Consider the following 25,998-nt stretch of genomic DNA (forward strand, 5'->3'; position numbering starts at 1 on the left):
AATTAAGGAATAAATATTGATTTTAATAAATATATTGTTACATATATACATTTTATTGGTTGGCAACTTCTAAGATAAAATAAATAAAACAATTTTTAACCTGGTATATACCGACAATGTTTTCCTTCTTAATATAAGGAGAATCCACGGCATCATTCCTTACTGTTGGGAAACTTATACCCAAGCTCTAGAGGACACTCCCGAAAGCTGCTTCAGCCGAAGCAAAAACATCAAACTTGTAAAATTTAGAAAAAGTATGTAAGAAGAACCTGGTAGCCGTCTTACAAATCTGATCCATAGAGGCCTCATTCGTAAAGGCCCAAGAAGAAGCCACTGCTCTAGTAGAATGAGCCATAATCCTTTGAGGAGGTTTATGTCCCGCTGTCTCATAAGGCAAGCGGATAACACTCCTTAACCAAAAAGATAAGGAAGTCAAAGAGATCTTCTGTCCCTTACGCTTCCCAGAATAGACAACAAACAAGGACAACGTTTGTCTAAAATCCTTAGTAGCCTGAAGGTAGAACTTCAAAGCGCGAACCACGTCCAAATTATGAAGCAAACGTTCCTTCGCAGAGAAAGGATTTGGACACAAGGAAGGAACCACAATCTCTTGATTGATGTTGCGGTCTGACATGACCTTAGGAAGAAAACCTAACTTAGTACATAGGACAGCCTTATTCGAATGGAACACCAGAAAAGGAGGCTCACATTGCAAAGCGCCAATCTCAGATACTCTGCGCGTAGAATCAATAGCCAGTAGAAAAAGAGCCTTACAGGACAACAATCTAATGTCAATCTCATGCATAGGCTCAAACGGAGCCCATTGCAAAACCTTAAGAACAAGATTTAGACTCCAAGGAGGAGCTTTAGATCTAAACACAGGTCTGATCCTAATCAGAGCCTTAAAGGGACATTATACACTCATTTTTTCTTTGCATAAATGTTTTGTAGATGATCTATTTATATAGCCCATAAAGCTTTTTTTTTAAAATAAATGTATAGTTTTGCTTATTTTTAAATAACATTGCTCTGATTTTCAGACTCCTAACCAAGCCCCAAAGTTTTATGTGAATACTGTCAGCTACCTTCTCCAGCTTGCTCCTGTTTGTGTAAAGGGTCTTTTCATATGCAAAAGAAGGGGGAGGGGGGAGTGTCTTATTTGCCACTTGCAGTGGGCTTTCCAGCTACCTTTTCAACAGAGACAAACTGACAGATTCTAAGTAAGTTTTTAAACAGTTTTACACTGGATTTTTATATCAGTATCTGTGCATCTTATTCTTTATAGTAGTGTCTATTACATGCAGTTATATGAAAATGAGTGTATACTGTCTCTTTAACAAAGGACTGTACATCAGGAAGCTCGGCGAGCCTCTTGTGCAGTAAAACAGATAGGGCCAAAATCTGTCCTCTCAGGGAACTGGCAGAAAGGCCATTCGCCAGTCCATCCTGGAGAAACAATAGGATCCTGGCAACCTTAACTTTCTGCCAGGAAAATCCACGCTCTTCACACCAGAATAAGTAGGTTCTCCACACCTTATGATAGATGCAACAAGTAACCGGCTTATGAACTTTAATGAGTATCAATCACTCTCTCAGAAAAACCTCTCTTGGCTAGGACTAAGCGTTTAATCCCCACGCAGTCAGCCTCAGAAAATCTAGATATTGATGAACAAAGGGACCTTGTTCCAACAGATCACTGCGACAAGGTAACCACATCCTTCGCGGCCATGATGGAGCAATCAGTATCACTGATGCCTGCTCCTGCTTGATGTGGGCCACTACATGAGGAAGAAGTGGTAACGGTGGGAAAAGGTCAATTAGACTGAACCTCTAAGGCACTGCTAATGCATCTATTAGCTCAGCCTGAGGATCCCTGGACCTCGACCCATGTCTGGGTAGCTTGGAATTGAGATGAGATGCCATGAGATCTATCTCTGGCATCCCCCACTTGTTGCATATCTCCACAAACACTTCAGGATGGAGAGACCATTCCCCCAGATGAAAGGATTGTCTGGTGAGAAAATCGACTTCCCAGTTGTTCACACCCGGAATGTGGGTCACTGACAGCGAACAGCTGTGGGCCTCCACCAACTCCAGAATTCGAGATACCTCCCTCATTGCTAGGGAGCTTCTCGTTCCCCCCTGATGGTTTATGTAAGTCACCAAGGTTATATTGTTTGATTGGAATCTGATAAACTGGGACGAACCCAGAAGGGGCCAAGCCTTTAGAGCATTGAAGATTGCTCAAAGCTCCAGAATGTTGATCGGGAGGGAGCGTTCCTCCTGAGATCACAGGTCCTGTGCCATCTTGGCACCCCAAACAACTCCCCATCCTGATAAACTTGCATCTGTAGTCACAATCTCCCAGGATGGTCTTAAGAAGGATGTCCCTCGGGACAGACCTGGACAGAGCCACCAAGACAGCGATTCTCTCGACTGATCGTCCAGAGAGATCTGTTGAGACAGATCCAAATGATCGTGGCTCCACTGCCTCAGCATGCACAGCTGCAGTGGACTGAGATGGAACCTGGCAAAGGGAATGATGTCCATGTTGGACACCATGAGACCAATTATCTCCATACACTGAGCCACAGAGGGCCTTAAGGAGGTCCAGAGGGCAAGACATGCTGAAGCAAGCTTGCAACATCTCTGGTCTGTTGGCAATATCCTCATGGATATGGAGTCTATTATAGTAGCCAGTAATTCTACCCAGGTGCTTGGAATAAGAGATCTCTTCTCTAGATTTATCTTCCATTAATGAGATCAAAGAAGAGAGAGAAGAGATTCCGAATGGTCCTCCGCCAGACGAAAAGATGGTGCTTGTACCAGAATATCATCCAAGTAAGGAGCTACTGCTATACCCCGGGTTCTGGCAACGGCTAGAAGAGCCCCTAGAACCTTCGTAAAAATTATTGGAGCAGTAGCTAAACCAAACAAAAGTGCAATGAACTGGAAGTGCTGGTCCAGGAACACAAACCTTAGGAACTGGAAGTGATCCATGTGGATTGGAACGTGAAGGTAAGCATCCATCAGATCTATAGTGGTCATGAACTGTCCTTCCTGAACTAAGGGAAGATTGGACCTTATCGTCTCCATCTTGAATGAGGGGACGTTTAGAAATTTGTTTAAGCACTTTAGGTCCAGAATCAGACGAAAAGTTCCCTCCTTCTTTGGGACCGAGAAAAGGTTTGAATAGTATCTCAAACCTCTTTCTGTGATAGGTACCAAGACAATAACCCCTAAGGAGGACAGATCCCACACGCACCCCTAAAAGGTTTTCCTCTTTTCTGGTCTGGGAGACAGGCTTATGAGAATAAATCTGCCCTTGGGTGGATGAGACTTGAAACCTATCTTGTATCCCTGAGCTATGACCTCCAGGATCCATGGATCCTGCACATCTTCTGAAAAGAGCGACAGTCTGCCCCCTACATAATCCAGTGCCGGATCGGGGGCTGCCCCTTCATGCCAATTTAGTCTTAGCGGGCTTCTTGCTCTGCTTGGATTTATTCCAGGACTGAGCCGGCTTCCAAGTACTCTTGGTATGCTCGGGCTTAGCGGAGGGCTGCTGTCGTTGGGATTTATCAGAATGAAAGGAACGCAAATTAGAACTTGTTCCTTTTATCTTGCGGTAGGAACTCACCCTTGCCCCCAGTAACCGTGGGGATAATGGAGTCCAGGCCTGGACCAAATAAAATCTTTCCATTAAAGGGAAGGGAAAGAAGTCTGGACTTAGAAGTCATATCCGCAGACCAGGACTTCAGCAAGAGCGCCCAACAGACCTGAACCAAAAAGTCAGATACCGTGGAGATAGCGTCATCCACCTTAGGAACAGAACCCCACAACTCCAATTTAGAGTCCGGGAATACTTTTCTAATACTGTAGAAGCAGATGACTGTTGGGTATGCACCTTAAGGGACGGCAAGTCCTCACAGGTGGATGGCTCAGTGGTACTAAAGGGGTTAACCTTTTTTGACCTAATAATATTGTCAAGGCATGTGGAATATAGTTGAGAGGGCGGGCATACCAAGGCCTCCTCACAATATAAACAGGTATTGCTATTTGAATAGAGGGAGTACCCTCTAGTATCTCAAAATCCTTCATAACTTAAGCTAATGACAGTAGGACACAGAAATTAAACAATCTTTATTTCTCAAAAACGGCAGCTTTATACTCCCAATGGCTGGGGCACTCACCACCTTCTAGACCTAGACAATACAGAGAAATAGCGTCTTCTACGACAGCCAGCTCGGTCAGGAAAGTGGAAATGAAAGTGAAACCACTCCCGGTCACATGGTGCGCAAGACAGGACCGCCCCTCCTATGAGAAAAAGTGAACCAAGCTACAAGCTGTGCAGCACTCAAAGTGAAAGTAAAAACCTGTACATTCCAGCCCTATAACAAACAGCTTAAGAGCCCAATGAAATCTCACACATAACCAGAATAAAATCAAAGCATCACATTTTATTAAACCCCACTGTTCAATAATCCCCCTCAGGAGATATTAACCCATGATTCTATTACGATAAAATTAGCCACACTGTGACCCTGTCTTCTAACATTTTCAACATATGTAAGAATTGAAACAATCTTACCAAAATCCATGCTGTGGAACAGAAACACAGCCTCTCAAGTATGACAGTCTTGTAGCAACGCTCCTGACATGGACTTGAGTGAAAAAAACAAGCAGGCAGTGAAACTCGTCAACACTGATTACTTAGGAGCTGTTAGCAGGCAGTCTGGATGAAAGACTCCACCTGCATCTCCAGACCCTAACTTTCGTCAATGGAAATTTTTTTACCTGCTTGAAGAAACGACCTGTGTGGTGGAGAAACCCGTTACATATTTAACAATAAAATATATATATTTTTTTTTTTACATCACTTTGGAAGTTGTTTGTTATCTGCTCCATCCAACAGATTGTGCGAGATTAGCATTCAGCTTTCGATTGTCTCTGTAATCCCAGCTCGCTGTCAAAGGTGGAGTAAGTGTTCCAGCCAGATGAGTGGATGTTTGGAACAAAAAGATATCTGTTTGTTTTCTCCAGCCCAGCAACAACTGTTAAGTGCCGGCCTGCAGTATTGCATTGGTCACAGTACGATGCCAATATGCCATCAATTTTGTGAGTGTATTTTCACTTATTTCTTCACACACATTGTTTTTTGAGATACACTATGAGGCGCCCCTTTCTCTCTTTCCAATAATATATAACCAAACCAGTAATGGTCTGAAATAAATGCAAAAACAATCTGAAAAGTGATTATTCTAAAAGGGAAAACCGTGACTTAAATTGATTTATAATTTGTCTTACTGACTAGTCATTTAAATTGTGATTTAATTTGATTTAAATCAAATCCACCCTGGTTATACCTAATGAAGCTGCTTGCCTGTATACAGTTAGCTGGACAACTGTGATCCTGACCATCCTTTGACAGAGAGCTGCCTTATCTTCCTAGGAGTGCTTTTGTTGTGTATTAGTTAGTTAGTTTTTTCTTTTTTGATATATTTTGTGTTTGGTTTTTGAAGAGCACCCCTAGAGGAGACTTGTGTATGGACATTTTTTTTCCTTTTCTTCATACCTGGGGCGACATTACATATGTTGCGCAAGGTTCAGCATAACTGCTGAAACCTGCGCCTCCCCTAATTTCACTTTGCACATCGGGTATCACATATATGGTGTCGACAGTTCATAAAGTGCCGTAAGTCGGATAAACTAGCGATCTCCAGAAATGTGCGTAAATATACATTTCTGGGGTCGCCAGTGATTTACGGCACTTTAGAAACTGCCAGCAAAAGCAAAAAAAATATCAAATCTCCCGTAAAAGTCTAGACCACCTCCCAAAAATAAACCTGACACATAAAACCCCTATATCCGCAATCCCCCCACATCACAACTAATAATAAATGTATTAACCCCTAAACCGACAACACCCCACAACGCAATATGCCTAATTAAACTATTAACCCCCAATCCGCCATTCACACACATTGCGATCTACCTAGCAAAAGTGTTAACCCCTAAATCCACCAACTCCAACATCGCAAACTACCTAATAAACTTATTAACCCCTAATCGGCCATTAACTCACATTGCAAAGTACCTATTAAAACTATTAACCCCTAATCCGCTATTAACCCACATCGCAATAAACCTTATAAATCTATTAACCCCTAATCCTCCAAACCCACACAACGCAATAATCCTAATAAAACTATTAACCCCTAAACCGCCAAACCCACACAACGCAATAATCCTAATAAAACTGTTAACCCCTAATCAGCCAAACCCCCACAACCCAAATAACTAATTTAATTACTAAGCCCCCTAACCTAACACCCACTAAATTAACCCCAAATTACATAAAATAATAAAATACTAAATTATAATTAAAATAAAAAATCACAAGAGTACTTAGAAAAATAAACCTACGATTAAATTAAAATAAATGAATCTAAAATTACCAAAAATAAAAAAGTCTAACATTACTGAAAATAATAAACAAATTTATCCAAAATAAAAAAATGAAACCTAATCCCTATGAAAATACAAAAGCCCTCCAAAATAAAAATACCCCCTAATCTAATACTAAACTACCAATAGCCCTTAAAAGGGCTTTTTGTAGGGCATTGCCCTAAATTAAACAGCTCTTTTGCATTTAAAAAAAAAAAATCCCCCCTAACAGTAAAACCCACCACCCACTAAACCCCCCAAAATAAATAAACCTAATGCTAAAAAAACCTAAATGGGCATTTGTATGGGCATTGCCCTTAAAAGGGCATTCAGCTCTTTTACTGCCCTAAAAAGGGCATTCAGATCCTTTATTATTGCCCATTAAAACCCTAATCTAACCCCCCCCCCAAAAAAAAAGCCTAAATCTAACCCTAAATAGGTACTCACCGTTCCTGAAGTCCGGCGGAGAAGGTCCTGTTCCAGGAGGTGAAGGCTTCTTCCAAGGGGCCGACATCTGTTCAAATCAGCCAATAGGATTTCAGTAGCTCTCATCCTATTGGCTGATTTGAATTTGAAGAATCAAATCAGCCAATAGGAATGCAAGGGACGCCATATTTAAACGTGTACCTTGATTTCAATATTCAGTGTACGGCGGCAATTGTACAAAGAGGATCCTACAAACTCCACGGGTGCTGGTCCTGCTCCACGCTCATCTGCGCTCTGCGCCAGCTTGGTCCTGGATGAAGAAGGAAGTGGTCCCCGTGTGGAAGAATATGTCGGCTGCTTGGAAGAAGACTTCACAGCCTGGAACAGGACCTTCTATGCCGGACTTCAGGAACGGTGAGTACCTATTTGGGGGTTAGACTTAGGCTTTTTTTTTTTTTTTTTTTTTAAGATTAGGGATTTATTGGGCACTCTTAAGGGCAATGCTCATATAAATGCCCCTTTAGGGGCAATGGGTAGTTTAGGATTTTTTAGTGTTAGGTTTTTAATGTTGGGGGGTTTGTTGGGTGGTGGGTTTTACTGTTAGAGGGGGGACTTAGTATTTTTTTATGGTAAAAGAGCTTTTTAACTTAGGGCAATGCCCTACAAACGGCCCTTTTAAGGGCTATTGGTAATTTAGTATTAGATTAGGGGGTGTTTTTATTTTGTGGGGACTTTTTTATTTTCATAGGGATTAGGATTAATTTTTTTATTTTTGATAATTTGGTTTATTATTTTATGCAATGTTAGACTTTTTCATTTTTTGTAATAGATTAATTTAATTTTTTATTTTTTTATTTTTAAGTAATGTTATCTTTTTTATTTTAATTGTAATTTAGTATTTTTTAATTTAGGTAATTGGGGTTAATTTAGGGGGTGTTAGGTTAGGGGATTTAGTAATTTAATTAGTTATTTGCATTGTGGGGGTTTGGCGGATTAGGGGTTGATAGATTTATTAGGATTATTGCGTTGTGTGGGTTTGGCGGATTAGGGGTTAACAGTTTTATTAGGTTTATTGTGTTGTGGGTTAATGGCAGATTAGGGATTAATAGTTTTATTAGGTTTATTGCGATGTGGGTTAATGGCGGATTAGGGGTTAATACATTTATTAGGTATATTGCGTTGTGGGTTAATGGCAGATTAGGGGTTAATACATTTATTAGGTTTATTGTGATGTGGGTAAATGGTGGATTAGGAGTTAATATACTTTATTAGTTATTGCGGTGGGGGTTGGCGGTTGACAGGTAGATAGATATTGTGCATGCGTTAGGTGTTAGTTAATATTTTCAGGCTGTTACGGGGTTACGGTGCTCACATTTTCAGCATAAGGCTTGCTGCGCCTGCCTATGTGTGGCGAGGTGAAAATGGAGTAAAATGTCTCCATTTTTGCTGCATAAGTTCTTGCCCTGAATATGTGATACCGATTTGCGACGCAGTTCTATGTTAGCTTATGGGAGTAAAAATTGCGGGCGACGGGTGAAATAAACTCGCCGCATTTAAATGTGGTGCCATATATGTGATACCAAAAACGGTATTTTGCGGGCGACGACGCATATGTAATCATGCCCCTGGTTATAACTAGTTGTATGGTTGTAAAAGTTACATCATGAAATTCTTACCTGTCTTACCAGGCCCAGCTGTAATGCCACATAGAAACTAATTTGGGGGTCATCGGGATTTAGTTCATGAGCTCTGATAAAAAAAATAGGGAAAAAAATAAATACAATCTTCAGCTATTTTAATAACTTTAATTAGTTTTATTTATTACATAAAACAGTTAATGCACATCTCATAAAAAGTAACATTTACTAAAACATACTAAGGGGCCGAATTATCATTGTGCGAGCGGACATTATCCGATATTGTGGATCATGTCCACCGCACATTGATAAATGCCGACAACATACGCTCTCGGCATTTATCATTGCACCAGCAGTTCTTGTGAACTGCTGGTGCAATACCGCCCCCTGCAGATTGCCAATCGGCCGCTAGCAGGGGGTGTCAATCAAGCCAATCGTATTCGATCGGGTTGATTTCTATCCGCCGCATCAGAGAAGATAGATCTATAGACCACTGCTTCAGAACTTGTGTTTCCGTCTCCCTTATTACTGTCTGTTTTTTTAAAATACAAACATATACACATGGCCACAATACGGTAACAATAAGCTTCCCCCTCAAAAAACACAACAGATTTTTATTTAATACATATTTAACATCATATTTTGAAATCACATGAAACAGTCCATAGCTAAGCCATTAATTCCATGTCTAGAGGATTGATTCATCAGCTATTTATCTTGATTCGATATTGCGGATCATGTCCGCTGCACATCGATAAATGCTGACAACATATGCTGTCGGCATTTATCATTGCACCAGCAATTCTTGTGAACTGCTGGTACAATGCCGCCCCTGCAGATTCACAGCCAATTGGCCCGCTAGCAGGGGGTGTCAATCAACCCGATCGTATTGAATTGGGTTGATTTTCGGCAATGTCTGTCCGCCGCCTAAGAGCTGGTGGACAGGTTATGGAGCAGCGGTCTTTAGACAGCTGCTTCATAACTTGTGCTTCTGGCGAGCCTGATTGATGATGCCCAACCAGCGAGACAGCCAGACCGCAGACGAGGACTGAAGACTCGATGAGTGAGGTAGGATTCGGAATGGTGGTGCAGCAGGGTCTCTGAGGGGCCGAGCAGCCGGGCAGGGCACTGTGGGCAAAATATGCATGGTCGGCACCACCACCATATATAATTCATAGCGTTGTGCACAGATTCCTCTGCAAAGGTGGATGGAAAACTTCATAACTGATATGATATACTGTTATAGTGAGAAAATAAATGTTACATGTGCCACAGTGCCTTCTTTTCATAAAACAATAAAGGTGGCAGGTTATTCCTTACCTTCTATCGGAAAATTAATTATAATATACTCAGGTTATATTGTTGTTGTGTTTGAAATATTCCTATAATATAAAAGGCAAAGTGTGTTTGTCTGAAGCTGTCATGCACAGTATAGACAGCACGAGGACAAACAAACCTGGTCTTACCTGACATGCTGTTTGCGGCGATGGGGTGAAAGTGGGTGTGGCTGGATGGGAGCGCGGGCGTGACCTGACGGGAGCGTGGGCGTGGTCGGGGGCATGGCCGGGCGCGGTCAGCGCAAGAGAGAGGAGAGACATAGAAAGAGAGGGGGAGAGACAAAAAGAGATAGGAAAGAGCTAAAGAGAGGGGGGAGAGCAGAAGAGAGGGGGGAGAGAGAGCAATATAAAGGGGAAAGAGCAAAAGAGAGGGGAAAGAGCAAAATAGAGGGAAGAAAGAGAAAAAGAGAGGGGGGAGAGAGAGAGCAAAAGAGAGGGGGAGAGAGAAAATAAGAGGGGGAAGAGAGAGAGCAAAAGAGAGGGGAAGAGAGAGAGCAAAAGAGAGTGGGAAGAGAGAGCAAAATAAGAGAGGGGGAGAGGGTGGAGAGAGAACAAAAGAGCGGGGGGAGAGAGAGAGCGCAAAAGAGAGGGGGAGAGAAAGAGAGCAAAATAGAGGGGAGAGAGAGCGTACAAAAGAGGGGGGAGAGGGAGAGCACAAAAGAAAGAGAGAGAATGCAAAAGAGAGGGGGGAGAGAGAGAGCGTAAAAGAGAGCGGGGAGAGGGAGCACAAAAGAGAGGGGGAGAGAGAGAACAAAAGAGAGGGGGGTGAGATAGAAAAAGAGAGGGGGAGAGAGGGAGCAAAAGAGAAGGGGGAGATAAAGAGCAAAAGAGAGGTGGAGCGAGAGAGAGCGCAAAAGAGAGGGCGAGAGAGAGCAAAAGAGAGGGGGGAGAGAGAGAGCAAAAGAGAGGGGGAGAGAGCACAAAAGAAAGGGGGAGAGAGCACAAAAGAGAGGGGGAGAGAGAGAGCAATAGAGAGGGGCGAGAGACAGAGCAAAAGAGAGGGGGGAGAGAGACAGCAAAAGAGAGGGGGAGAGAGAGAGCAAAAGAAAGGGAGAAGAGAGAGCAAAAGAAGAGAGGGGGAGAGAGGGGAGAGAGAGAGCAATAGAGAGGGGAAGAGAGAGAGCAAAAGAGAGGGGGAAGAGAGAGCAAAAGTAGAGAGGGGGCATAAGGGGGGAGAGGGGGTAGAGAGAGCAAAAGAGAGGGGGAGAGAGCAATAGAGAGGGTAAGAGAGAGAGCAAAAAAGATAGATGAAGAGAGAGCATAGAGAGGGGGAAGAGCAAAAGAGAGGGGGAGAGAGAGCAAAAGAGAGGGGAAAGAGCAAAATAGAGGGAAGAGAGAAAGAAAGAGACGGGGAGAGAGAGAGCAAAAGAGAGGGGGAGAGAGAGCAATATAGAGGGGAGAGAGAGAGCAATAGAGAGGGGGAGAGAGAGAAAAAGAGAGGGGGGGGGAGAGAGCAAAAGAGAGGGGGAGAGAGAGCAATAGAGAGGGGGAGAGAGAGCAAAAGAGAGGGATGGAGAGAGAGAGAGCAAAAGAGAGACGAGAGAGACAGAGCAAAGGAGAGGGGGGAGAGAGAGAGCAAAATAGAGGTGGGAGAGAGAGAGCAAAAGACAGGGATGGAGAGAAAGAGCAAAAGAGAGGGATGGAGAGAGAGAGCAAAAAAAGGGGAGAGAAACAGAGCAAAAGAGAGGGGGAGAGTGCGCAAAAGAGAGGGGGAAGAGAGAGAAAAATAAGAGAGGGGAGAGGGGGAGAGAGAGCAAAAGAGAGGGGGGAGAGAGAGAGCGCAAAAGAGAGGGGGAGACAAAGAGAGCAAAATAGAGGGGAGAGAGAGCGTAAAAAAGAGGGGGGGAGAGGGAGAGCACAAAAGAAAGAGAAAGAATGCAAAAGAGAGGGGGGAGAGAGAGAGCGTAAAAGAGAGGGGGGAGAGGGAGCGCAAAAGAGAGGGGGAGAAAGAGAAAAAAAGAGAGGGGTGAGAAAGCAAAAGAGAGGGGGAGAGAGGGAGCAAAATAGAAGGGGGAGATAAAGAGCAAAAGAGAGGTGGAGCGAGAGAGAGCACAAAAGAGAGGGGGAGAGAGAGCAAAAGAGAGGGGGGAGAGAGAGCAAAAGAGAGGGGGAGAGAGCACAAAAGAAAGGGGGAGAGAGCCCAAAAGAGAGGGGGAGAGAGAGCAATAGAGAGGGGCGAGAGACAGAGCAAAAGAGAGGGGGGAGAGAGAGAGCAAAAGAGAGGGGGAGAGAGAGAGAGCAAAAGAAAGGGAGAAGAGAGAGCAAAAGAAAGGGAGAAGAGAGAGCAAAAGAAGAGAGGGGTAGAGGGGGGGAGAGAGAGCAAAGGAGAGGGGGAAGAGAGAGCAAAAGTAGAGAGGGGGAGAGGGGGGGAGGGGGGAGAGAGGAAAAGAGAGGGGGGAGAGAGCAATAGAGAGGGTAAGAGAGAAAGCAAAAAAGATAGATGAAGAGAGAGCATAGAGAGGGGAAAGAGCAAAAGAGAGGGGGGAGAGAGAGCAAAAGAGAGGGGAAAGAGCAAAATAGAGGGAAGAGAGAAAAAAAGAGAGGGGGGAGAGAGAGAGCAAAAGAGAGGGGGAGAGAGAGCAATAGAGAAGGGAGAGAGAGAAAAAGAGAGGGGGAGAGAGAGCAAAAGAGAGGGGGAGAGAGAGCAATAGAGAGGGGGAGAGAGAGAGCAAAAGAGAGGGATGGAGAGAGAGCAAAAGAGAGGCGAGAGAGACAGAGCAAAGGAGAGGGGGAGAGAGAAAGCAAAATAGAGGGGGAGAGAGAGAGCAAAAGAGAGGGATGGAGAGAAAGAGCAAAAGAGAGGGATGGAGAGAGAGAGCAAAAAAGGGGAGAGAAACAGAGCAAAAGAGAGGGGGAGAGAGCACAAAAGAGAGGGGAGAGAAAGAGAGCACAAAAGAGAGGGGGAGAGAGAGAGCACAAAAGAAAGGGGGAGAGAGAGCGCATAAGAGGGGGAGATAGCGCAAAAGAGAGAGAGAGAACGCAAAAAAGAGGGGGGAGAGAGTGTAAAAGAGAGGGGGAGAGGGAGCGCAAAAGTGAGGGGGAGAGAGAGCAAAAGAGAGGGGGGAGAGAAAGCAAAATAGAGGTGGAGCGAGAGAGAGCGCAAAAGAGAGGGGGAGAGAGTGCAAAAGAGAGCGGGGAGAGAGAGAGCAAAAGAGAGGGGGAGAGAGCACAAAAGAGGGGGGAGAGCACAAAAGAGAGGGGGAGAGAGAAAGCAAAAGAGAGGGGAGAGAGAGCGCAAAAAAAGAGAAGGGGAGAGAGCAAAAGAGAGGGGGGAGAGAGAGAGCAAAAGAGAGGGGGGAGAGAGAGAGAGCAAAAGAAAGGGGGAAGAGAGAGAGCAATAGAGAGGGGGAGAGAGCACAAAAGAGAGGGGGAGAGAGCATAAAAGAGAGGGGGAGAGAGAGAGCAAGGGGTGGGACCGCTGTACTGCAAAAAATGGCCCGTGTAAACGGGCTTTAGGACTAGTATTTAAATAAATAAATGGCATACACCCATGTGTCAGTCAACCTTAGAATTAACAAGTCAGTAAATGCTCTTTTATTCCATTCCAATCCTTTGTAATATAACGTTTTTAAATATACAAATAAGTAATAAAGCATAACTCTTATTGGCCAAATTTTCCATGTCATTTTCGCAAAGCAGTCACTATTCACACAATACACCCTGTGCACAATATGTTGTCAATGCTTCCAATAGGACAGGAGAATTTTAAATGATTCAAAATTTTCAGCCAATAGGAATGCAAGGGACGCCATCTTGAATCGCGTACCTTGCACTGAAGAATCAGTGTACGGCGGCGACCGTATGAAGAGGATGCTCCGCGTCTGATGTCTTCAGAATGGACCCGCTCCGCGGCACCGGGATCAAGATAGAAGATGCCGCCTGAATGAAGATTGAAGAGGCTGCCTGGATGAAGACTTCTCGCCGCTTGGATGAGGACTTCGCCCCCGGGATGAAGATCGTTTAAGTGGGACTTAAAAAACTGTAAGTGGATCATCGGGGGTGATTGTTAGGTTTTTTTTAAGGTTTTTTGGGTGGGTTTTATTTTTAAATTAGGGTTTGGGCAGTAAAATAGCTAAATGCCCTTTTAATGGCAATGCCCATTCAAATGCCCTTTTCAGGGCAATGGGTAGCTTAGGTTTTTTTAGATAGTTTTTTTTATTTTGTGGGTTGGGGGGGTGGGGGTTTGTAATGTTAGTGGGTATTTGTATTTTTGTCACAAAAAGAGCTGATATCTTTCGGACAATGACCTACAAAAGGCCCTTTTAAGGGCCATTGGTAGTTTATTCTAGATTAGGTTTTTTATTTTTGGGTGTTTTTTTTTTTTTTTTAAAGTGTATTAGAAAAGGAATAATTTTTATTTCTTGGGATCATTTTGTTTTTGTTTTTTTGTAAAGGTAGTTTTTTTTTATTTTTTGTAATGGTAGGTTTTAGTGTAAGGCAGGTTAGGTTTTATTTCACAGGTAAGTTTGTATTTATTTTAACTAGGTAGTTAGTAAAGAGTTAATAACTATTTACTAACTAGTCTACCTAGTTAAAATAAATACAAACTTATCTGTGAAATAAAAATAAAACCTAGGCTAGCTACAATATAACTATTAGTTATATTGTAGCTAGCTTAAGTTTTATTTTACAGGTAAGTATTTAGTTTTAAATAGGTATTATTTAGTTAATAATTGTAAATTTAATTTAGATCTATTTTAATTATGTTCAGGTTAGGGGTGTTAGGGTTAAGGTTAGGGTTAGGTTTAGGGGTAGGTGTAGGGGTTAATAGCTAAATTTAGGTTGTTGTGATGTGGGGGGTTGGCATTTTAGGGGTTAATAGGTTTATTTAGTTAATAATTGTAAGTTTAATTTAGCTATCTTTTAATTATGTTAAAGTTATGGGGTGTTAGGGTTAGGTTTAGGAGTTAATATAGTTTAATTTAGGTTGTTGCGATGTGGGGGGCTGGGGATTTAGGGGTTAATAGGTTTATTTAGTGGTAGTTATGTGGCAGGCCAGATGTTTAGGGGTTAATAGCTTTATTTAGTTGCGGCGATGTCGGGGAGCGGCGTAATAAGGGTTAATAGATTTATTACAGTGTGGGTGATGTTGGGGTGCAGGGAAATAGGGGTTAATAACTTTAGTATAGTGGCGGCAATATCGGGAGTGGCAGATTAGGGGTTAATAATTTTATTTCGGTGGCGGCGATATCGGGAGCGGCAGATTAGGGGTGAATAACTGTAGGCAGGCATCGACGATGTCGGGGGCAGCAGATTAGGGGTGTTTAGACTCTGGGTTTATCGTAGGGTGTTAGGTTTAAACTGTATTTTTATTTTCCCCATAGACTTCAATGGGGCTGCGTTATGGAGCTTTTCTTTCCGCGATCGCAGGTGCTAGGTTTTTTCTGACCCGCTGTCCCTATTGATGTCTATGGGGGAAGCGTGAACGAGCACGTCAAACACAGTGCTTGTTTTTGGTGCGGTATGGAGCTCAACGCAGTCATATCGCCCGCACAAGCCGGGTTTTTTAAAACTTGTAATGGCAGCGCTATAGGGGGTAAATAACGCAACTTTTTTGGCGTTCGTTTATTTCCCTATAGCGCTCAAAACTCATAATCTAGTCGAATGTGTATTTACAGTTTATCCCAATTTTATATTATACTAAGTGAATACCAAGATCAAACAGTCTCAGTATTGCCAAAACACTAATATAACTGTGAGAGTTTTTTTATGTAAAAGAAAAATAAGTTAGCTTAAAGGGACACTAAACTCAAATTTTTTCTTTCGTGATTAAGACAGAGCATGCAATTTTAAGCAACTTTCTAATTTACTCCTAATTCTTTGGGGCATGCCCCGCAAAGGGCCCTGTTCAGGGCTGGTAAGGTAAAAGATCTTTGAACTATAGTAATTTAGAATAGGGTAGGGCATTTTTTTATTTTGGGGGTCTTTGTTATTTTATTAGGGGGCTTAGAGTAGGTGTAATTAGTTTAAAATTGTTGTAATATTTTTCTGATGTTTGTAAATATTTTTTTTATTTTTTGTAACTTAGTTCTTTTTTATTTTTTGTACTTTAGTTAGTTTATTTCATTGTATTTATTTGTAGATATTGTATTTAATTAATTTATTGAACACGTCAAACACAGTGCTTGTTTTTGGTGCGGTATGGAGCTCAACGCAGTCATATCGCCCGCACAAGCCGGGTTTTTTAAAACTTGTAATGGCAGCGCTATAGGGGGTAAATAACGCAACTTTTTTGGCGTTCGTTTATTTCCCTATAGCGCTCAAAACTCATAATCTAGTCGAATGTGTATTTACAGTTTATCCCAATTTTATATTATACTAAGTGAATACCAAGATCAAACAGTCTCAGTATTGCCAAAACACTAATATAACTGTGAGAGTTTTTTTATGTAAAAGAAAAATAAGTTAGCTTAAAGGGACACTAAACTCAAATTTTTTCTTTCGTGATTAAGACAGAGCATGCAATTTTAAGCAACTTTCTAATTTACTCCTAATTCTTTGGGGCATGCCCCGCAAAGGGCCCTGTTCAGGGCTGGTAAGGTAAAAGATCTTTGAACTATAGTAATTTAGAATAGGGTAGGGCATTTTTTTATTTTGGGGGTCTTTGTTATTTTATTAGGGGGCTTAGAGTAGGTGTAATTAGTTTAAAATTGTTGTAATATTTTTCTGATGTTTGTAAATATTTTTTTTATTTTTTGTAACTTAGTTCTTTTTTATTTTTTGTACTTTAGTTAGTTTATTTCATTGTATTTATTTGTAGATATTGTATTTAATTAATTTATTGATAGTGTAGTGTTAGGTTTAATTGTAGATAATTGTAGGTATTTTATTTAATTAATTTATTGATAGTGTAGTGTTAGGTTTAATTGTAACTTAGGTTAGGATTTATTTTACAGGTAATTTTGTAATTATTTTAACTATTTTAGCTATTAAATAGTTCTTAGCTATTTAATAGCTATTGTACCTGGTTAAAATAAATACAAAGTTACCTGTAAAATAAATATTAATCCTAAAATAGCTATAATATAATTATAATTTATATTGTAGCTATATTAGGATTTATTTTACAGGTAAGTATTTAGCTTTAAATAGGAATAATTTATTTAATAAGAGTTAATTTATTTCGTTAGATTAAAATTATATTTAATTTAGGGGGTGTTAGTGTTAGCGGTGAGCTCCAGTCGGCAGATTAGGGGTTAATGTTTGAAGTTAGGTGTCGGCGATGTTAGGGAGGGCAGATTAGGGGTTAATACTATTTATTATAGGGTTAGTGAGGCGGATTAGGGGTTAATAACTTTATTATAATAGCGGTGCGGTCCGCTCGGCAGATGAGGGGTTAATAAGTGTTGGCAGGTGGAGGCGACGTTGTGGGGGGCAGATTAGGGGTTAATAAATATAATATAGGAGTCGGCGATGTTAGGGCAGCAGATTAGGGGTACATAGGGATAATGTAAGTAGCGGCGGTTTACGGAGCGGCAGATTAGGGGTTAATAAGTGTAAGGTTAGGGGTGTTTAGACTCGGGGTACATGTTAGGGTGTTAGGTGCAGACGTAGGAAGTGTTTCCCCATAGCAAACAATGGGGCTGCGTTAGGAGCTGAACGCGGCTTTTTTGCAGGTGTTAGGTTTTTTTTCAGCTCAAACAGCCCCATTGTTTCCTATGGGGGAATCGTGCACGAGCACGTTTTTGAGGCTGGCCGCTTCCGTAAGCATTTCTGGTATCGAGAGTTGCAGTGGAGTTAAATATGCTCTACGCTCCTTTTTTGGAGCCTAACGCAGCCATTCTGTGGACTCTCAATACCAGAGTTTTTTTAAAGGTGCGGCCAGAAAAAAGCCAGCGTTAGCTACGCGGGTCGTTACCGACAAAACTCTAAATCTAGCCGTCCTATTTTCAAATTTTCTCCATTCTCTTGGTATCTTTATTTGAAATGCAAGAATGTAAGTTTAGCTGCCGGCCCATTTTTGGTGAATAACCTGGGTTATTCTTACTGATTGGTGGATAAATTCATCCACCAATAAAAAGTGCTGTTCAGAGTTCTGTACCAAAAAATAAGCTTAGATGCCTTCTTTTTCAAATAAAGATAGCAAGTGAACGAAGAAAAATTGATAATAGGAGTAAATTAGAAAGTTACTTAAAATGTTATGCTCTATCTGAATCATGAAAGAAAAAAAATTGGGTTCAGTGTACCTTTAATGGTGGTATTGTTTTTTTTTTATGGTGTCATGGTGGGGATTGGGGGGGCGTCAAAATGCACCTTTGCCTGTGTAGACAAAAATCCTTGCACCGGCCCTGGATACTAATGTGTCACTAATCTTCAATTTACACTATAAAGTATTCAAACTGTATGAAAAATTGTATATATGTTCTCCTAGGGGGCATGGGGTGTTTGTGAGCTTTCTGATGCAACTGCTTAAAAAGCAGTTGTCAAATAATCTAAAAATATAAATTATGCTTACCTGATAATTTCATTTCCATCGTGGGGAGGATAGTCCACGGCATCATTCATTACCTGTGGGAAATAAGAACCTGGCCACCAGGAGGAGGCAAAGACACCCAAGCCAAAGGCTTAAATACCTCCCCCACTTTCCTCATCCCCCAGTCATTCTGCCGAGGGAACAAGGAACAGTAGGAGAAACATCAGGGTATAAATGGTGCCAGAAGAACAAACTAAATTTAGGTCCGCCTACCGGAACAACGGGCGGGAGCCGTGGACTCTCCTCCCCACGATGGAAATTAAATGATCAGGTAAGCATAATTTATATTTTCCATCTAAATGGGAGGAGAGTCCACGGCTTAATTCATTACCTGTGGGAACAAATACCCAAGCTCTAGTGGACACTGAATGAAAACTGGAGGGCAAAAGGCGGACCCTAATCTGAGGGCACCACAGACTGTAAAACCTTTCTCCCAAAAACTGCTTCCGCCGAAGCAAAAACGTCAAATTTGTAAAATTTTGTAAAGGTATGTTTGGAGGACCAGGTAGCCGCCTTACAAATCTGCTCCATAGAAGCATTATTCTTGAAGGCCCATGAAGAAGCCATAGCTCTAGTAGAATGAGCCATGATCCTCTGAGGAGGCTTATGTCCTGCTGTCTTGTAGGTCAAGCGAATCATGCTCCTCAACCAAAAGGACAAAGAAGTTGCAGAGGCTTTCTGCCCCTTGCGCTTCCCTGAATACACCACAAAAAGCGATGTAGTCTGTCTGAAATCCTTCGTAGCCTGAAGGTAGAACTTCAAAGCTCGAACCACATCCAAATTATGAAGTAACCTCTCCTTAGGAGAAGAGGGGTTAGGACACAAAGAAGGAACAATGATTTCCTGATTGATGTTACGGTTAGATACAACTTTGGGAAGAAATCCCAAACCAGCCTTATCAGCATGAAAAAACAGATAAGGACGTTCACATTGCAATGCCGCCAACTCAGATACTCTGCGTGCCGATGCAATAGACAACAGAAAAGAACCTTCCAAGAAAGAATCCTAATGTCAACAGAGTGCATGAGTTCAAACGGAACCCTCTGTAACACCTTCAGAACCAAGTTCAAGCTCCAAGGAGGAGCGGACTGTCTAAAAACAGGCCTGATTCTAGACAAAGCCTGAACAAAAGACTGAATATCAGGAAGCTCAGTGAGCCTCTTGTGTAACAGAACAAATATTCCCGAAATCAAGCCCCTTCTCCAGTCTATTCTTGTGCCAAGGATATCCCTGCTTCTTACACCAGGACAAGTAATTCCTCCACACCTTATGATAGATGCGACGAGTGACCGGTTTCCTTGCCTGAACGAGAGTATCAATCACTCTCTCAGAAAATCCTCTCTTGGCCAAGACTAAGCGTTTAATCTCCACGCAGTCCGCCTCAGAGAATCCAGATTTTGATGTTGAAAAGGACCCTGTACCAACAGATCCCTGTGACAGGGTAACCTCCATGAAGGAGACGACGACATCCCCACCAGATCCGCAAACCACGTCCTCCACGGCCACGATGGAGCCATCAGAATAGCTGAAGCTTGTTCCTGCTTGATGCGGGCCACTACATGAGGTAGAAGTAGCAACAGTGGAAAAATGGAAACTAGGTTGAACCCCCAAGGTACTGCCAAGACATCTATCAGCTCTGCCTGCGGATCCCTGGACCACGACCAGTATCTGGGTAGCTTTCAATTGAGTCTGGACGCCATGAGATCTATCTACGGAGTCCCCCATTTGTGACAAATCTCTGCAAACACCTCAGGGTGGAGAGACCATTCCCCTGGATGGAAGAATTGCCTGCTAAGAAAATCTGCTTCCCAGTTGACCACAACCGGAATGTGGTTTGCTGAGAGCGAGCAGCCGTGGGACTCATTCCAATATCTGAGAAACCTCCCTCATTGCTAGGGAGCTTCTCGCCCCCCCCCCCCCCTGATGGTTGATGTAAGCCACTGAGGTAATGTTTTCTCTCTGGAATCTGATGAAGCTGAAGGACGCCAGAAGAGGTCCAGCCTTCAGAGCATTATAGATCGCTTGAAGTTCCAGAATATTGATCGAGACCATTTTCCCTGTGCCATCCTGGCACCCCAAACAGCTCCCCATCCTGCCAGACTTGGGTCCGTGGATGGTCTCAGGAAGCATGTCCCATGGGACAGTTGCTCCAGACGGATCCACCAAGAGAGGGAGTCCCTCGTCCGATCATCCAGAGAAATCTGTTGGGATAGGTCTGTCTCAACATGCACCACTGAAGAGGTCTGAGATGGAACCTGGTGAATGGAATGACATTGATACTGGAAACCATGAGCCTGATCACCTCAATACTTTGCGCCACAGAGGGACTGGAGTAAGACTGAAGAGCAAGACAGGCGGACACAATCTTCCTGTGTCGCTGATTTGTGAGAAATATCCTCATGGATATAGAATCTATTATCGTTCCCAGGAACTCCACCGTTTTGCTGGGAATCAGGGAGCTCTTTCCTGAGTTTATCTTCCAACCCTGAGATTGGAGCAAAAGAAGAAGGGCCCTCGAGTGATCCTCTGTGAGACTGAACGACGGCGCCTGCACTAGGATATCGTCCAGATAGGGCGCCCCAGAAATGCCTCTGGATCTGGCAAGCAGCGCCCCCAGAACTTTTGTGAAGACTCTCGGGGCCGTCGCCAGACCAAAGGGAAGTGCCACAAACTGGAAATGTTGGTCCAAAAACGCAAATCTCAGGAACCTGAAGTGATCCCTGTGGATCGGCACATGAAGGTAGGCATCCTTCAAGTTTATTGTCGTCATGAACTGCCCCTCTTGAACTAGGGGCAGAAAAGATCTGATCGTTTCCATTTTGAACGATGGAACAGCCAGAAACTTGTTTAAACATTTTAGGTCTAGAATCTTGCGGAACGTGCCCTCCTTCTTTAGGACCACGAAAAGTTTGAAGGTTTTTCTGCTGGTGGTACTTGTACAATAACTCAGAGAGAAAAGAGATCCCTTACACAGACAAGAAAGGCTTCTCTCTTCTCTGGTCTGGAAGACAAATTAGACAGAAGGAATCTGCCCCTGGGTGGATGAGTTCTAAACCCTATCCTGTATCCTTGGGTAATAACCTCCAGAACCCAAGGGTCCTGAATGTCCTGCAACCAGGCCTCTGAAAAGAGAGATAATCTGCCCCCTACTTGGTCCAGAGACCGGTGGGGAACCGCCCCTTCATGCCGACCTTGTTTTGGCGGGCTTCTTGTTCTGCTTGAACTTGTTCCAAGACTGAGCTGGCTTCTAAGCCCCCTTGGACTGATCCGCTTTTGTGGCGGGCTGCTGGCGTGGGGCTTTATCCGCACAAAAGGGACAAAAGGTAGATCCCTTAGGTTTAACCTTGGTGAGCATAGAGATAGCACCATCCACTTTAGGGACGGTCCCCCACTGCTCGAGCTGAGAATCCGGGACGGGGAACAGATTCTTAAAGGAAGAAGAAGGGGAAAAGGAAGAACCTAATCTTAATAATATTAGCCATCTTAACATGAACCGGAAAGGTCTGAGGTACCACCCTGTCCTCATACACTTTTGATTCCGGAACCTCGAGAGTAGCAAGCACCTGCTTCAGCAAAAAGTGCAAATTTTCCATCCTAAACCTAAAGCCAGGCTCCTCTGCAGATGAAGCTTTAGATGACATGGATTCCGACCCAGAAGGAAACTTCCTCCGAAGAGTCAGAGTCGTCCTCGTCAGCGAATAACCTTTCCGAGATATCCATAGGAGTATATGACTCCTGGGGTAAATCGCCACATTTTACCCTACGCTTGCGCTTAGCAGAACGTGGTAAGTCACTAATCACCTTTGAGACCGCCATTTGCAGTTGATCCGCAAAGTCTGGTGGCCAATGGATTTCCCCCGAAGGAGAGACAGACATGCCCTGGGGAGCTGCATGTGTATTCGGAGATGAATGTAGGGGACGCACCTCACGGGACGGGGAGCCCTCAGAGGTGGATGGCTCAGTAGCACTAGACATTCTCTTCTTTCGAGAAGCTGAGACCTTATCAAGGCAAGGGGAACATAGTTGAGCAGGCGGATCTACCGGAACCTCCTCACAATAAACACAGGTACTAGACTTAGTTAAAGAGGGTGTACCCTCTAACGCGTCAGAGTACTCCATAGCTTGCTGCTTTGATACGGACTAGTATAAAATATAAACAATGGCACCCTTATAACCTCCAATGGCCGGGGCACTCACCACCTCCTAGGACCCGGACAACAGAAACCGCTACCTCTCCTGCACCGTCAGTTCAGTAAGAAAGTAGATTAGACCACATCCAGACAGCAGGAATGCCTTGCAGGACTGCCCCTGCACTAGGGAGAAAATGTGCCAAAAACAGCATCGCAATACTCCCGGAGGGAAACTAAAGTTCACCCATTGCCAGAGCCTCATCTCACACATATCGCAGCAATGACACAATAAACAATATTATGTATAAACTCCCCCCTGTTCAATAATCCCCTTACTAAGGAGGTTAACCCTTGATTCTATAAAGCTAAAAGGCATCATACTGTGACCCTGTCTTCTGCGTTATCATTATGTGTATAAAAATTAAACAATCTTACCAGAATCTACGCCTTGGAACAGGAACACGGCCTCTCAAGTGTGACAGTGTAGTAGCATCGCTCCTGACATGGACTTGAGTATAGGAAGCAGGTAGCGAAACTCGTCAACGCTTATTGCTTATGGAGCTGTTAAAATGAGTCGGGATGGTTTCACAGAAAGGCTCTCCCTGCATCTCCGGACACTAACTTTCACCCAAGCTCTCACTGAGAGGCTGACAGGACTACTTAAAACTCCAGTCCCATTTCGAAGAGTACTACCCTCCATAAGAGACTACTCCAAATATTCTGACACTTCTCTGCCAACCTACTGTGACAAATTGACTTGTGGGCTCTATCATGTGCTATAGTTTGATAATGATTTTCAAAGAGTTTTAGCTTTGAGCAACATTAATATCTAAAGAATGGTGGTTAAAATAATTTGAATGGATACTGGGTATTGGAGTTTGGGTATAATGAAATTAACAATCCTTATTTCATTCAAGAGAATATCCTTTATAGTAGGATTTTAGTACCGTTAAAATGCAACTGAAGTGATAAGACATGAAGATTATGTGCTGGGTAAACACATAGGGCTCCATGTACTAAGCGGAAGACGTACAGCTTCTCAACTCTCAAAGCTGCCTTCGCTACACACGGGCTGCGGATCTGTTAGTCCGCTAGCCCAAATGTATCATTACAACTCATCAGAGTGTGTAATGCCCGCCCCCGAGAGAGAGCTCTCTGTGATTTTCCCTCGTCACCTCAGAGGTGGCGTAGGGTGTAAGAAGCAGCGGTCTAATGACCGCTGCTTCTTACATTGCGGGAAGCAGGCTCGCATATGCGAACCTGCCCCGCAAGGGCTCCTGAGCAGTTTTCGCTGTTTCGTACATGGAGCCCATAATCTACAGTGTTGTTGCCTAGAACTTGAGCAATGTTGCAGTTGTTTTTTTATTTTCTCTTTCATAATTACTGGAGACCAAAATTTAAGTATAGATCCCTTATTTTCTGTTAGAGCTAGAGGAATCCATTTCTTTGATACAGAGTTGGTACTGTAAAGGAATTGCTAATGTTTTTAATGTCTGGTCTAAGCCAGAAAGCTGAAATACAAAAATCTATTAGTAAGTCTACAAGGGTAAGTACCAACCAGCCACAGGCTACACATGTTGCTACTGATATTATTCGTTCACGGCATTTCATTTTTTTGCCATCCCATGGAAAAATTTCTTTGGACGTCCATACCATCAACATCTAATTTCATAAATGCTGGATGATATGGAGGGTGAATTATAGAAGCATGACATTATCAGAACATCATGGCCCAGATTTCAAGTAGAGCACTATTGATAACGCAAATTGTATTAGCAATATTGCAGACCAGCACTATGAATAGCTCACAATGTGGTATTACAAGCAAGTGGTTAAAAAGAATTACTAGAGAATGTTTAGTGCGGTCATTATCTCTTTAACTTGCCATATACTTTCAATGGAAAGAGTAGTCGCGCTAAACATTGCTCATATTACAAGATGTGAGTAAGTGCTAGGGCTAAAATAAAAGTACAATATAGCATATTATTTGAATGTATTACACACACACAAACATATATGTTTATATATATGTGTATTACGCTCCGAAGCCAAAAAGAAAGAGAGGTTGCCGAAGCCTTTTGACCTCTCCTCTGTCCAGAGTAAACAACAAACAGGGAAGATGTTTGACGAAAATCTTTAGTCGCTTGTAAGTAAAACTTTAAAGCACGGACTACGTCCAAATTATGTAAAAGATGTTCCTTCTTTGAAGAAGGATTAGGACACAATGATGGAACAACAATCTCTTGATTGATATTCTTGTTGGAAACTACCTTAGGTAAAAACCCAGGTTTTGTACGCAGAACTACTTTATCTGTATGGAAAATCAGATAAGGAGAATCACATTGTAAAGCTGATAACTCAGAGACTCTATGAGCCGAGGAAATAGCCATCAAAAACAGAACTTTCCAAGATAAAAGTTTGATAACAATGGAATGAAGAGGTTCAAACGGAACTCCTTGAAGAACCTTAAGAACCAAGTTTAAGCTCCATGGAGGAGCAACCGGTTTAAACACAGGCTTAATTCTAACCAAAGCCTGACAAAATGCCTGGACGTCTGGAACCTCTGCCAGACGCTTGTGCAAAAGGATAGACAGAGCAGAAATCTGTCCCTTTAAAGAACTAGCTGATAATCCTTTATTCAAACCCTCTTGGAGAAAGGACAATATCCTAAGAATCCTAACCTTACTCCATGAGTAATTCTTGGATTCACACTAATGAAGATATTTGCGCCATATATTATGGTAGATTTTCCTGGTTACAGGCTTTCGTGCCTGTATTAAGGTATCAATGACTGACTCGGAGAAGCCACGCCTTGATAAAATCAAGCGTTCAATCTCCAGGCAGTCAGTCTCAGAGAAATTAGATTTGGATGATTGAAAGGACCTTGTAGTAGAAGGTCTTGTCTCAGAGGCAGAGGCCAAGGTGGAAAGGATGACATGTCCACCAGGTCTGCATACCAGGTCCTGCGAGGCCACGCAGGCGCGATCAAGATCACTGATGCTCTCTCCTGTTTGATTTTGGCAATCAGTCGAGGGAGCAGAGGAAATGGTGGAAACACATAAGCCAGGTTGAAGAACCACGGTGCTGCTAGAGCATCTATCAGCGTCGCTTCTGGGTCCCTGGACATGGATCCGTAACAAGGAAGCTTGGCGTTCTAGCGAGACGCCATGAGATCCAATTCTGGTGTGCCCCAACGATGAACCAATTGAGCAAACACCTCCGAATGGAGTTCCCACTCCCCCGGATGAAAAGTCTGACGACTTAGAAAATCTGCCTCCCAGTTCTCTACACCTGGGATATGGATCGCTGATAGAGGGCAAGAGTGAGTCTCTGCCCAGCGAATTATCTTGGAGACTTCTAACATCGCTAGGGAGCTCCTGGTCCCCCCTTGATGGTTGATGTAAGCCTCAGGGTTGCTAACTGAGGCCAAGCTAGAAGAGCAATGAATATTGCTCTTAACTCCAGAATATTTATTGGGAGGAGTTTCTCCTCCTGAGTCCACGATCCCCGAGCCTTCAGGGAATTCCAGACTGCACCCCAACCTAGAA

The 25,998-nt window shown here is 43.0% G+C and overlaps 1 protein-coding gene across 1 annotated transcript in view; it reads right to left on the reverse strand.

Moving 5' to 3' along the window:
- The window catches only part of TTC7A (tetratricopeptide repeat domain 7A), a 1,159,252-nt gene that overhangs the window by 541,168 nt on the left and 592,086 nt on the right, over positions 1–25,998 (reverse strand). Inside the window, exon 14 of the mRNA XM_053712237.1 lies at positions 8,550–8,622. Within this exon, the coding sequence (XP_053568212.1) occupies positions 8,550–8,622 (73 nt within the window). The remainder of the gene's footprint in view (positions 1–8,549; positions 8,623–25,998) is intronic.

Source organism: Bombina bombina, chromosome 4, assembly GCF_027579735.1.
Source record: "Bombina bombina isolate aBomBom1 chromosome 4, aBomBom1.pri, whole genome shotgun sequence".
Classification (NCBI taxonomy): Eukaryota; Metazoa; Chordata; class Amphibia; order Anura; family Bombinatoridae; genus Bombina; species Bombina bombina.